General features: G+C 44.6%; 1 protein-coding gene across 1 annotated transcript in view; it reads right to left on the reverse strand.

The window, feature by feature from the left end:
• LOC147733013 (membrane-bound glycerophospholipid O-acyltransferase 2-like) overlaps positions 1-15210 on the reverse strand; it is a 204379-nt gene that overhangs the window by 45917 nt on the left and 143252 nt on the right. Inside the window, exon 7 of the mRNA XM_086957569.1 lies at positions 1513-1675. Coding sequence (XP_086813695.1) covers positions 1513-1675 — 163 coding nt within the window. The remainder of the gene's footprint in view (positions 1-1512; positions 1676-15210) is intronic.

Consider the following 15210-nt stretch of genomic DNA (forward strand, 5'->3'; position numbering starts at 1 on the left):
AGACCAGGTTGTGGCCAAGGTTCCAAAAGATTTTGTGCATGTGTATGTGGAAGTTTTGGTTCCAGTGGAACGATAAAAGTATACTTGATGAAAACACAACAATGTACAATAGTAATATGAAGGCTATCGAGGATGTAGGAAGGAAAAAAACTCATAAACACCAATTGAGTATCATCATTTGTTATCTTTGCGAAAAAAAATGTTCAAACATTTACATATAGCAATTCACATATCATATAACAGTAACAGTGTGAAGATTTTAGAAAGGGTGTCCCAAGTGTAGAATGTGAACTGAAGAGTGGTTTGAGCACACATTAAAGTGACAGCAGTGACAGTTATGTACACAGTTTCAACATGAGTATATTTACAAGGGAGTGGGAAAATGACCATACACACAGTATTCAATAATATATACAATGACTATTTGATTCATAGACATTGATTAGTAGGTTCATTCCCGAGGAGCGTCGATGGCGTTTTGACCCTTTAATGGATAGAGGGTCTTGTCAGGACAGGGGCGGTGTGGAATCGGACTAAGACAGACCGGGCGTGCCTTCAGGCAATTTCCTGGTTAGCGCCCTATCCGTGCTCATTGCAGCACTTCAATGCCACGATTCTACGATCGAGTTCCGTGTTGTTGCCACACACAAATTAAATTCTTCGTAATCGGCTACTTAGAGTGTACCCGGCCGGGTTCATTGTGAGTACTTTTATCGTCCCTTTCTTTACGCATGGTCGGCACTTACTCTATCACTGAGTCCTTGATTGGATTCTGACAGATGTCCCACACCGCCCCTGTCCTGACGAGACCCTCTATCCATTAAAGGGTCGAAACGCCGTCGACGCTCCTCTGGAATGAACCTACTAATCAATGTCTATGAATCAAATAGTCATTGTATATATTATTGAATACTGTGTGTATGGTCATTTTCCCACTCCCTTGTAAATATACCCATGTTGAAACCGTGTACATAACTGTCACTGCTGTCACTTTAATGTGTGCTCAAACAACTCTTCGGTTCACATTCTACACTTGGGACACCCTTTCTAAAATCTTCACACTGTTACTGTTATATGATATGTGAATTGCTATACGTAAATATTTGAACATTTTTTCTCGCAAAGATAACAAATGATGGTACTCAATTGGTGTTATGAGTTTTGTTTTTCCTTCCTACATCCTCGATAGCCTTCATATTACTATTGTACATTGTTGTGTTTTCATCAAGTATACTTTTATCGTTCCACTGGAACCATTGTTTCTTTGATATAAAATACGTACCCTGGTTCCTTAGTGGGTAGGGTTCCCTTGTTTTCTCTGTGTGTATGTGGAAGGTCAGGACTTTTTGGAATAGTTTGTGAGCTTTAAGATCACTTAAGTGAGGTGTCTAAGGCAGCTGCCTTAAAAGGGTGCATATATATGTATAAATATATGTGGTTGTCATGTCATACTATACTTTGGAGCCCTGAAAATTGATCCATGGTTTTCCTAGAAGATGACCAATGACTCACCGTGGGCGATGGCTCCAGGGACCTTGGGCTGCTTTTCTCCTTGCTCGAGTAGCAACTGCCCTCGATGAAGGCTACATAGTCCTTGAAGGAGCAGAGTGGACCAGCCACAATCCCCAGGAAGTTGAAGTGGTAGCTCAAATACTCCAGTGGTCCAGGGAGTCTCCTAGAAAGGGGAATAGGAGAATCAAAAAGCATGAATCAGCAAGGACAGCAGACGGGACGAAAGAAGAAGATGCAGGTCAGAAGTGGCGTATGTTAGGGAAGTTTGATTTACAATCCCTGGAAGAGGGTAGAGAGGAAGAAAGAAGATAGAGAGATGAAAGAAGAGAAGGTGTGGAGTAGGAAGGATAGACAAAACCATTGCAGGACAAGAGGAGAACTCAGAATAACACACCACGGTAACGCGCTCAGAGAGTTAGAAGGGGAAAAAGAGACGGAGTGGGATTGTCTGGGAGGAGAGTGACAAAGAGCTGTAGGAAGAAGGTGGGTGGACAGGCTGCGAAAGTAAAGGAAAAGATTGTCTGGAGCTAATGCAGCATAAAGTCAAAGACAGTGAGCATAGAAGGAGCAGGAGCACCAAGTGGAAGAAAACAGACGTATGGGTGGGGACAAGGTATAGAACGAAAGAGAGACAGACTAGGGTGAGGGTTTCGGCTTAAGGTCATCAAGAGACAACAGAAGTGAGCAAAAAGAGGAGGAGGCAAAGAAGGAAAGGGAGTGTCAATGGCAAAGAAAGACTAAGAGAGGACAGGGAGATGACAAAATTATGATGCAGCAGCTGTGACGTTTCAAATTCATGCAAATAAAACTATTTTAAACACATTTTATTATGTTGTAGCTACTTATTGAGAGCAACAAGTCTTTCTAAGATGTTTTGGCTGTCTAACAACTAGGTTTACTTCTTGTCTAGTGTTCTGACCGACTTTTTTGGCCCTCCTTTGAGGGAAGGTGATTGGAGGTGACTCCAGTCTATTATCATTCTAGTGCAAGGATTAGAACCGTAGACAGGGCCTATTCACAAGGCGTATTGATACAGTTCCGTACCCTTGTCCTTAGATCAGGGCTTATAACCTTATGTTAGGGGATAGATTCATTAGTATTAGTGATTATCCGTCCTTTTGCAAGAGTGTTAGTATACCTTCTATGGAGTTATGCTTATTTTGGGCCTTGTAGGCCTCAAACGGGAGAGACTCCATCTTTCTTTCTGCCCCGGCAGCTCGAGATGCTTTTAGGTCAAATGTAATGTTTTAGTTACGAGGCTGGCCCTTATCGAAAGACTGTATTTTTCTCCACTCCGAAGACACAACATCAGGCCGGCCGGCTGGGAACGTGTCCTTGGTACGGGGAGGTACAAGAATTTGGTGGGAGGCAGGTTACTGGCCGTAACTTTCCATGAAGGAACAAGCTTCCATATTAGTGAAAGCATGAGGCAGTGAATCAGTCAGTCTGTAGGCGGCAGCTAGACGTTAGCATCAATGCCATTAATTATTTCCAGGCAGACAGTCGCCATTTTGAAGTCCGAGAAAGACCAAGAAGCTGATACTCTCTTAGACAGATTGAAGTTATTTTAGTTGGAGCAGCTGGCGAGCTTTGACCTATAAGATCAGAGCATTCCGAGTGAAGCAGTTAGTTAAGAGAACGAATACCAGAGTGGCTGAAACTGAGTTATAAGATCGAAGCTGAGAAGTGAAGATGGTCTGTGATTGAGAGGAGAGAGGAGTAGCGCAGAACAGCCAGAGAGAGAGACAGCAGCTAATGAGAGGAAGGTTCCAGTGACTTGGAGGGAAGCAGAGAAGACAGAGCATAGCGGTGCAGACACGTATCCGTGACTGCAGAAGTGTGACCCTAAAGACGAGCCAAGGCACAGACGAGAAGGGAACCTAGATGACTGCTGAATCCAGACTTCACATTAATAAGGTGACGTCAGTCTTTTTCGTATAGAGTGCACATTCTAACCTTTCACTTTCCTTTGCAGGATATATGTTATAGTATAGTATTGTGTTATTATAATTATTGTAATAAAGTACCCCAGTTCTCAGTGAACCAGCATGTGCCTTGTATTCTTGTTCAATCAGGGTAACCTGTTCTTCTAGTCAGACATTGTTTCATGAACGGATGTAATTCCCGGTCAGGTAAGGAGTGACTGAGCAATGAGGAAGAGAGGGGCCCCTGAGGTGGAGAATAGATTGTACATCATTTAATTCGGCAAACCGTTGTGTGATCTATAATATTGTAGTATTATATTCCTAGTAGCCAATGAGAGATTCCTTCTAATGGTATTCATAGGAAAGTGATCGTCGTTGGTAAGCGGTGTTAATGAGAACACCAGGCGAGAAACTGGTGCCGATACCCGCAGGATTGCGGCTTGGGATGTAAGTAGGAGAACACCAGGCGGGAAACTGGTGCTGATACCCGCAGGATTGCGGCTTGGGATGTAATTATACCCGCAGGATGGCGGCTTGGTTTACCCACAGGATCGTGACTTGAGTGGGCACTGACTGTGACCAGTGTGTAATGGTAGCTCATCAGAACTGCCCTAGGGTAGACTAGTTGGGCCTAAGCTGCCGCGAGACTAACTGGTGTGAGTGTGATATTGTAGAAAACCTATGCATGTATATATGGCTAATTTCCCCATCCTTAGGTATAAGGCATAGATACCTGGTGTAAATAAGTCCTGAGGAGGGAGGTGATTACGTTCCGGCTGGGTTGGTGGTGCTCTGAGGAGCTGATCCTATCTGGTCTGAGAATCCGGCCGTTACATCTGGCGTCACGAACTGTTTACGAAGCCTGTGTGCGCTGTATTGTTTTTATCTTGTTGGTTCGCGCTCGGCTTGTACGTGGTTTATTTGGTATATTATTTGTTCATAGCTGTATATATCTTTTTGGTGTGTCAAAATGTTTTCGCGAAAATTGAAGTCTACTTTAGGTTGCCTGTTGAAATTCCCGGCTGGGAATCAACGCCTTACGAGGTCTTAGCCCGTGAGTGGGCCGATTCTACTGGTTTGAGTGAGAATTGGACTTCTTGTTTGGAGCTGGCGGAGCCGGCTGATGTGATTTCTTGCTTGCAGAAGGCACCGGTAGTGAAGGGTGAGGAGCTTCCTATTTTAGGACGCAGAGGTTGGATTATTTTGACTGCGTACAGGATTGTACATGAGAAATTTCTGAAATTACAGCAACGATTTGTGGATATGGAGGAAAAGTTTGTTGAAGTGCAAAATGCGCATACTCTTTTGCGATGTCAAAATAAATTGCTTGCCGACAAACTTGAAACTTATCAGACCATTGCCGAAAGGGCTGCTGTTCGCATTGCGAAATACAAATATAGGCATTGTCGCGGTCGTGTCTGTAAACGGAAAGTGCGTCTGGTCGTGGCGAAAGCCGGACTGGATTGGAACCCCGACGAATGGGATGGTAATATCTGGGACTCGAATGATTCTGGTTCCTCGGCTGAGGAGTCTGACAGGCGCGAGTCTTCTCGCTCCGGACGTGACTGTAAATCTACTTCTTGTGACAAACATGATGGTTCTGGCGACGGTGGTCGCTCTTCCCGTTCTCATGACGTTTCTCCTCCTGATTGTTCTTCTAAATCTATGGATCGGGCTTCTTCGGATGCTCGTCCGGAGGTTTCTGCGCATCCGGTTTTTCGCCGTAAACTACAACAAGCTCCTGGTAATCCGAATGGTGTTGCTTTAGATAGCTTGGAAGACTTTACTCAACAGGAAGTTAGTGACATTTTGCAACGATTTCGACAATGGCCTGGTGAGGCTTTGCTTACGTGGATGGTGCGCCTTTATGAATTGGGCGCTTCAGGTATCATGTTAGATGCAGGAGATGCCTTGAAATTTTGCTCTTTGAGTTCCGATTCTACTGTACAAGATCATTTTCGAAATTTTAATGGTGCTGGCCAGATTAGTCTACTCCAGTTAGCGACTGATGGCTGTAACCATAAATATCCTACTGAATCTGACCTGCCTGTGAATGACAAGCCGTGGTATACTTTGCGCAATGCTGCGCAGCGATTGAAAGAGGAGGTGATGAAAACTGCGATTTTTCGGAGTACTGCTGACAGGTTGTTGGATGGTTTATTGACATCTTCTGTGCGGAATCACATTATCCGTTCTTCCCCTGTTGCTTATAAGCAGGTTATGATGACTTTGTTAATAAATCAAACTGGCAATGCTTTATCTATGGTGCTTGAATCTGTCCGTCAGCTTGGTGAATTGGGTGACTGGTTTAAACCTGAGAGACAATCTCGACCGGAGGGTCGTACTGCTGGAGATTATAAATTCACTAGACGTGATATGTTTCTTGCGCTGTTGGATGATGGTGTGAAAAAGGAAGACATTGATGGTGAGCCTAATAATCGCCTATGGGAGATGTTTCGCAAGCGTGGTTTGGATCGTAAGGAGGGTGCCTGACGTGTGCGAAAGAATGATTGTGATCGCGGTTGTTCTGATGACAGTGGTGACGATAGGCGTCGTGTGGATTCTGATCGTCGTGGTGAACGGCGGTATGAGCGTAATGTGTCCCCTCTTCGTGAGAAGGAGAGGGGGTGAGAGGGGGAAAAAGAAAGGGGGAGAGATGATCGTGTCTACAACAGTTATAGAGATGAAAGGGATCAGTTCCCTGAGTTGAGGAGAAGGGAGGATCGACACAGACTTTCCGATCGAAACTCACAGTACCATACAGATGACAGGAATCCATTTCGTAATGGAGATGGATATGAACATGATGTCTTGATACCCAAAAAACATGAGAGCATTTACCCTGATTTGTCCTGGTTGACAGAACGCAGTAAGAATGACTAGGAAATAGGTCAAGCTCCAGTACGCAGGTGGGCTCACAGAGATAATAGACCCTATGTCAGAGGTCTTCAAACTTTTTGATGCCGAGACCCCCTTGTAAAACCTTTTTAGGCGTAAGGACCCCCTTCCGACAAAAGTTTTTAGAAACTGGTACTCCTCATCATCAACTTTTGACAACCATAAATGCGCCTGTTAGACCTCATCACATCCCTCCATCATTCATCCACCCACACTTTCACACATCTATCCATCCACCCTTTCATCCTTTCATCCCTACATCCATCCTTCATCCATCCACCCTTTCATCCTTCCATCCATACATCCATCATCCATCCATTCACCCATCATTCATCCACCCATCTTTTTACACATCCATCCATCCATCATTCATCCATCCACCCTTTCATCCATCCTTCATCCGTCCACCCTTTCATTCTTCCATCCATACATTTATCCTTCACCAATCTATCCTTCATCCATCCACCCTTTCATTCATCCATCCACCCTTTCATTCATTCATCCATCCATCCATACATCCATCATCCATCCATTCACCCATCCTTTACCCATCCACCCTTCCTTCCAGCCATCATTCATCCACCCACCTTTTCACACATCCATCATTCATCCATGCAACCTTTTATCCATTCATACATTCATCCACCCTTTCATCCTCCCATCCATACATCCATCCTTCATCTATCCACTCTTTCATCCTCCCATCCATACATCCATCCTTCATCCATCCACCCTTTCATCCATACATCCATCCACCCATCATTAGTCCCCCCACCTTTTCACACATCCATCCATCATTCATCCATGCAACCTTTTATTCATCCATACACCCATCCACCCTTTCATCCTCCCATCCATACATCCATCCTTCATCCATCCACCCTTTCATCCTCCCATCCATACATACATCCATCCTTCATCCATCAACCCTTTCATCCTCCCATCCATACATCCATCCTTCGTCCATCCACCCTTTCATCCTCCCATCCATCCATACATACATACATACATACATCCATCCTTCATCCATCCACCCTTTCATCCATCCACCCTTCATCCACCCATCTTTTTACACATCCATCCATCATTCATCCATCCACCCTTTCATCCATCCATCCTTCATCCGTCCACCCTTTCATTCTTCCATCCATACATCTATCCTTTACCAATCTATCCTTCATCCATCCACCCTTACATCCTTCCATCCATACATCCATCATTCATCCATCCACCCTTTCATTCATCCATCCACTCATCATTCATCCACCCACCTTTTCTGTGCCTCTCTCATGGGGGGGGGGGAGGGGGGGGGGATCAGTATCTCTCTGCGTCGTCTTCCTTTTTTTTTTCCCCGCTCATGGGAGGGCATCTCTGTGCCTCCCTGCTGGGGGCGTGGGACGTGTCACGGGACCCACAGCTCCAGGTGCGCAACATCCATTGAACTCAAAGGGCTACACTAAAGCCACTCCCCCAGCCCCCCCCCCCCCAGCTCCCCCCAGCTCGTGTATGTGAGCCCGGCTGTAACAGCTTCAGGGAAACACACACAGTCAGTTAATGAGGCGTTGATGTTTTTCACACCTCGGTGTGAATTAGGCCTCCGCCCTGAGCACCCTCGATCAGCCCAATGCCAGGAACTGCACTCTGCAGAATCTGCGACCCCCTTCCCAGGACTCCACGACCCCCCTGGGGGTCGCGCCCCACAGATTGAAGACCGCTGCCCTATGTAGATATTGACATTTTTTGGAAACATCGTAATATCCAAAGGGCCCGAGCATTGGTAGATACAGGAGCGGAGGCCACTCTTATTCATGGAAAATCAAAGAAATTCAAAGGCCAATTTTTCACAATTACTGGTTTAGGTGGAAAGGAAACTCCCGCAGTGCAAACTACACTTGAAATGAGAATAGGCAGAATTCCCCGAAAAGAATATTCTGTATTAGTTGTACCACTCTTGGAGTACATAATTGGAATTGATATTCTAAGAGGAATGATTTTGCATTTAGATGACGGCTGTTATCAATTTGGAACTAAACATTATATATCGTCCAGACCCGTACGGGTTGGTCGTTTAAGAATGCCCCCCATAAAAATCCCTCAGGCTACAAAAGTTGTTTCTCAGAAGCAATATCGTATCCCAGGTGGCCATGAAGAGATTAGTGCTACTATTCAGGATTTGGTTGATGCAGGAGTTATAACTCCGGTTACTTCTGCTTGGAATAATCCCGTTTGGCCCGTGCGTAAGAGTGATAATTCTTGGCGCATGACTGTTGATTATCGCGAGCTGAACAAACACACACCCCCTTTGACACCCCCTTTGACTGTTGCAGTACCGGATATTAATACTTTAATTGAAAGAATCCAAAAGCATCCAGGTACATGGTATGCGTCCATTGATATTGCTAATGCCTTCTTTTCAATTCCGATTGCCCCTGAGTGTCAAGAACAATTCAGTTTTACATGGAATGGACGTCAAATGACGTTTAGAAGTCTTCCCCAAGGCTATGTACATAGTCCTACGATCTGTCACCGGCTGGTGGCGGAACATTTGTCCGAAGTATCTGTACACCCGCAAATTCAGATATGTCATTATATTGACGACATTTTGATTCAAGGTGAAACACAAGATCAAGTTCAGACCCAATTAGATCAAACCCTTGAGTGCTTACGTGAGAAAGGTTGGGAAATTAATCCCGATAAGTTACAAGGTCCATCCCAAAGTGTAAAGTTTTTAGGCATCAATTGGCATGAAGGTCATAGAGAGGTGATTCCACAAGTTAAGCAAAAAGTTTTAGATTTTGCAGTCCCAAGAAATAGAAAAGAAGCCCAGAGCTTCATTGGTTTGTTTGGCTTTTGGCGCCAACATATCCCGCATTTGAGTCAGATACTGGCCCCTTTATATCGAGTCACTCGCAAAAAGAATGTGTTTGAATGGGGCGAACCACAGCAAAATGCGTTCAACTTGGCAAAAGAAGCGATTCAGTATGCATTGGATCTGTGGCCTGTGTGCGAGGGTGATGTGGACTTGAATGTGTCCGTGCAAGGTCTTTATGCAAATTGGAGTTTGTGGCAAAAACAAGGCAGACAAAAAGTACCATTAGGTTTTTGGACCAAAAAGTTACCTGAGGCTGGTGAGCGTTATACACCCTTTGAGAAACAGTTGCTTGCATGTTATTGGGCTCTGGTGGATACCGAGCAATTGACTTTGGGTCATGATGTGATTTTGAGACCTGAAATTCCTATTATGCAGTGGGTTTTGAGTTCGCCGAAAACTCATCGAATTGGACATGCTCAAGAAGCAAGTGTGATTAAATGGAAGTGGTATATTCAAGATAGGGCGCGTGTGGGTCCGAAAGGTGTGGCATCTTTACATGAGCAAGTGGCGCAGGCGCCATCGATTGAGACTGGAAGTGATTGCTCCGTACCTGTAGTACAGGAATCCCCTGTTAAGTGGGGTAAGCCATTTGATGATTTGTCCGTGGAGGACAGAAAACATGTGTGGTTTACGGATGGTTCAGCAAGGTTCATAGGAGAGAAACGGCATTGGAAGGCAGTGTCCTATAATCCGATCACACAAAAATTGCTGAGTACAACCGGTGAGGGAAAGAGTAGTCAGTTCGCTGAATTATATGCAGTTTACCAAGTGTTGAAACAAGAATTACCTGGCACATGCCATATTTTTACTGATTCTTGGTCCACTGCTAATGGACTGGCGGTTTGGTTACCAACTTGGCATTCTCATAATTGGGAATTGCATTCGAAAGAAATGTGGGGAAAAGAATTATGGCAAGAAATTTGGGAAATGCTCCCACAGAGTACTGTGACAATCTTTCATGTGGATGCTCATACACCGATAGACTCCCTTGACAAATTCTTTCATAACATTGCAGTTGAGAAATCTAAAATTGCTGAGGCAGTGGTGGACATGCAAGATTCTGATTTGGCGGGATTGGCGAAATGGGCCCACCAGAAAGCAGGACATTTTGGAGAGAGAGCCACTAGCAGGTGGGCCGCCGATCGAGGAATTTATATTCCTTTAGATTTCATTAAAGATACCATTTTGCATTGTCCCATTTGTCAACATTACAGATGACGAAAAGTACCACAAATTGTTAGAGGTCATTTACATCGAGGAAAATTGCCCGCTCAAATTTGGCAGATTGATTATATTGGTCCACTCCCTATGAGTAAAACTTGCCAATATGTTTGTACAATTGTCGATACATACAGTGGCCTTTTAGTGGCCTTTCCCTGTAAACAAGCTACCCAAGTGAATACCATTAAAACATTGGAATTGATTATGCTCTACTATGGTGTTCCATTCCAAATTCAATCTGACAATGCATCCCATTTCCGTGGAAGATTGGTACATGAATTTTGTGTGGAAAATAACATTGAATGGGTGTTTCATATACCATATTATCCACAGGCATCAGGCCTTATTGAGAGAATGAATGGTTTGTTAAAAGAACAATTGCGAAAATTGACTGACAATAAATATAAGAATTGGAGAGATGATTTGTTTCAAGCACTATTAATATTAAATAATCGTCCCTTTTTGAATGCTGAATCTCCTTTAATGCGTTTGTTTCCTCCAGCTGTTGATGCAAAACCCAATTCCATTGGCAATACTGTAATGTACTGGGAAATTTCCCCCGGAGCACTGGCTCCATGCAGAGCAACCCCAGGTTCCGCAGGCTTAGACCTGCATGCCATGAATGATACTGTGATTCAGAGTAGAGATCGAGCTATCATTGAAACTGGTGTTGGTGTCTGTATACCAACTGGAAATTTTGGACTGATTGCCCCTAGATCGGGCCTGGCCTTAAAAGGCATTCAAGTACTCGGAGGAGTCATTGACAGTGATTATCAGGGAGAGATTAAGGTTCTCCTGCTGAACAGCAGTGAGGTTGATTTATCGATTCAAAAGACTGACCGAGTTGCTCAATTGCTAATTATGCCTGTTTTCAGTGGTGAGATTCAGAAAGGCACTGCCCCAACGTTGCTAACTGTGCGAGGTCAGAAGGGTTTTGGCTCTACAGATAATCCGGGAGCGAGAATATGGGTGCAATCGCCTAAAAATCCCCCTGAACAAGCTGAAATCATTGCAACCGGTCATGAGACCAGGGAAAGATAGCTGGGAAGCTGTCCCGGCTGACAAATGTTACTTACGAGAATGAATAATGCCTGTATTTGATTTTCTTTCAGATCATTCTCGGGACTGCTGCTGCAGGATGTGCCGGCGTTGGACTCCTTTTGGTCTGCTACGTCGGGAGAGAAGGGAACCCACAGACTTTGGTTGATTCGAGAACCCGAGTACCGCGTTCCTTCGCTGCGTGGGATTCATCATCTAACTTTTGGACTACTTTAGCTAAACGAGTTACCAATTCTCCACATTTTTGCTTGACACCGATGCGTACAGTGATGGACATTCTAGCGACCTGTCTGGTTGCTGTCCCCGCTTCATTAGAAACCTTAACGCATATTTTTAATATATCGAATGCCAGACCCAATATCATTCTCGGCGATTTCGCCGCACACGAATATTGTCCTTTATGTACTATACTTTCAGATTCAACGCCCCCGATTCATTCCCAAATCACTACATATAATATCACCCAGGGTGATCTGTGTTTTTTCCTTACCTGTGATCCCAATGCAATTACTGAATGTATACGTTTGAAACTAAAGGCAGCAACTTCTTTTTCCGCTCATGAACGAACTTTGTGCTCCCGAAGACCTCCAAAGTCATGTATTTCTGTTAAAAATAATATGACTTGTAAGAGTATAGTAGTTGCCCCTAGCAATTATCGCACAATGTTGTTACCTTCTGGTTGGCTTTTCTCCTGTGGCAATACTTCTTGGCCCTATATTCCTGCAAATATTTCCAGAGGCCCTTGTGCCATCACTAGAATGAGTTTATTAATGTTTTCTTCACATCCTAATACCTATTCCCGTGTAATTCGTGATGCTATGATGTTACATGAGGATTGTGATTCTTCCTTACATCTCTATTCCAAATCTGAATACCTTAGTTTAGCTATTTCAATTATTGGTGTCCCGCATTGGCTGTCTATAATTCAAAATCAATTGGGAAAATGGCCTGCTGGATGGTCAAGTCGATTAATCATACTTCTACAATTTTATCTGATATGTTATTAGATGCCCAGGGTGAACGCAGAGCTATTTTGCAAAATCGTGCTGCCATTGATTATCTTTTACTTAAACGTGGACATGATTGTTCTGATTTTGAAGGTCTTTGTTGCTTCAACTTGTCTGATCACACTAAATCCATTCAGGCTCATATTGACAAACTTCATGACTTGACTGAAGAAGTTAGACGACACATTGACCAGGGCTGGTTTGACTGGCTCTTCAATTGGTTACCTGACTTACATTCCTTACGACAGATATTAGGGGGTACTGTGATTGCTATTAGTATTTTAGTGGCTATTTGCTGCTTTATTCAATGCATAACTTCCTAACTCCAATACTGTAGATTCGGCACGAGGAGTAGATCAGTTCGTTTTGGTTCCTATTATTCTTCCACAGATGTGAGTTCCATTTAACGAATGATTAATAGACTAAAGTCAAGGGTGAAGTGTTCTGACCGACTTTTTTGGCCCTCCTTTGAGGGAAGGTGATTGGAGGTGACTCCAGTCTATTATCATTCTAGTGCAAGGATTAGAACCGTAGACAGGGCCTATTCACAAGGCGTATTGATACAGTTCCGTACCCTTTTCCTTAGATCAGGGCTTATAAACTTATGTTAGGAGATAGATTCATTAGTATTAGTGATTATCCGTCCTTTTGCAAGAGTGTTAGTATAACTTCTATGGAGTTATGCTTATTTTGGGCCTTGTAGGCCTCAAACGGGAGAGACTCCATCTTTCTTTCTGCCCCGGCAGCTCGAGATGCTTTTAGGTCAAATGTAATGTTTTAGTTACGAGGTGTTGTTCGTTTGGAGAGAACCGGCTCAGGCTGGCCCTTATCGAAAGACTGTATTTTTCTCCACTCCGAAGACACAACATCAGGCCGGCCGGCTGGGAACGTGTCCTTGGTACGGGGAGGTACAAGAATTTGGTGGGCGGCAGGTTACTGGCCGTAACTTTCCATGAAGGAACAAGCTTCCATATTAGTGAAAGCATGAGGTAGTGAATCAGTCAGTCTGTAGGCGGCAGCTAGCCGTTAGCATCAATGCCATTAATTATTTCCAGGCAGACAGTCGCCATTTTGAAGTCCGAGAAAGACCAAGAAGCTGATTCTCTCTTAGACAGATTGAAGTTATTTTAGTTGGAGCAGCTGGCGAGCTTTGACCTATAAGATCAGAGCATTCAGAGTGAAGCAGTTAGTTAAGAGAACGAATACCAGAGTGGCTGAAACTGAGTTATAAGATCGAAGCTGAGAAGTGAAGATGGTCCGTGATTGAGAGGAGAGAGGAGTAGCGCAGAACAGCCAGAGAGAGAGACAGCAGCTAATGAGAGGAAGGTTCCAGTGACTTGGAGAGAAGCAGAGAAGACAGAGCATATCGGTGCAGACGTGTATCCGTGACTGCAGAAGTGTGACCCTAAAGACGAGCCAAGGCACAGACAAGTAGGGAACCTAGATGACTGCTGAATCCAGACTTCACATTAATAAGGTGACGTCAGTCTTTTTCGTATAGAGTGCACATTCTAACCTTTCACTTTCCTTTGCAGGATATATGTTATAGTATAGTATTGTGTTATTATAATTATTGTAATAAAGTACCCCAGTTCTCAGTGAACCAGCATGTGCCTTGTATTCTTGTTCAATCAGGGTAACCTGTTCTTCTAGTCAGACATTGTTTCATGAACGGATGTAATTCCCGGTCAGGTAAGGAGTGACTGAGCAATGAGGAAGAGAGGGGCCCCTGAGGTGGAGAATAGATTGTACATCATCTAATTTGGCAAACCGTTGTGTGATCTATAATATTGTAGTATTATATTCCTAGTAGCCAATGAGAGATTCCTTCTAATGGTATTCATAGGAAAGTGATCGTCGTTGGTAAGCGGCGTTAATGAGAACACCAGGCGGGAAACTGGTGCCGATACCCGCAGGATTGCGGCTTGGGATGTAAGTAGGAGAACACCAGGCGGGAAACTGGTGCTGATTCCCGCAGGATTGCTGCTTGGGATGTAATTATACCCGCAGGATGGTGGCTTGGTTTACCCACAGGATCGTGGCTTGAGTGGGCACTGACTGTGATCAGTGTGTAATGGTAGCTCATCAGAACTGCCCTAGGGTAGACTAGTCTGGGCCTAAGCTGCCGCGAGACTAACTGGTGTGAGTGTGATATTGTAGAAAACCTATGCATGTATATATGGCTAATTTCCCCATCCTTAGGTATAAGGCATAGATACCTGGTGTAAATAAGTCCTGAGGAGGGAGGTGATTACGTTCCGGCTGGGTTGGTGGTGCTCTGAGGAGCTGATCCTATCTGGTCTGAGAATCCGGCCGTTACATCTAGGGAAACGGTGCAGTCTCAATAACCATGCTGCTATAATCTTCCTGAAATCTTTGTGAAGACTGTCACTGAAGAGGCTTGCTTTGAGGCGCAGCAGTCTCCCTCTGCTGAGAGTGAGGGGGCCCAGCGGGGGCTGTGGGGGCTTGTGTTAATCAGCTCTACCACCATGTCCCAGCACAATGGGTGGCAATAGCAACACCTGGCACATCTCCTTTGAGACCCTCGCCCGCTCACGGACCCCGACGAAGTACTGATGGAGAGCGACTGAAGGGGGAGCCCCGGGCTGAAGCCTCTCCTGCCCCTGCACTCCGGGCACCTCTCTGCCGACCACAGCCCAGGAGCATGGAGCCCGCCGCTGTGCCCTAGCTCAAGGAGGTGTGCTGGAGTTTGGCC

The sequence above is a fragment of the Lissotriton vulgaris genome, chromosome 2_1 (genome assembly GCF_964263255.1).
Source record: "Lissotriton vulgaris chromosome 2_1, aLisVul1.2, whole genome shotgun sequence".
NCBI lineage: Eukaryota > Metazoa > Chordata > Amphibia > Caudata > Salamandridae > Lissotriton > Lissotriton vulgaris.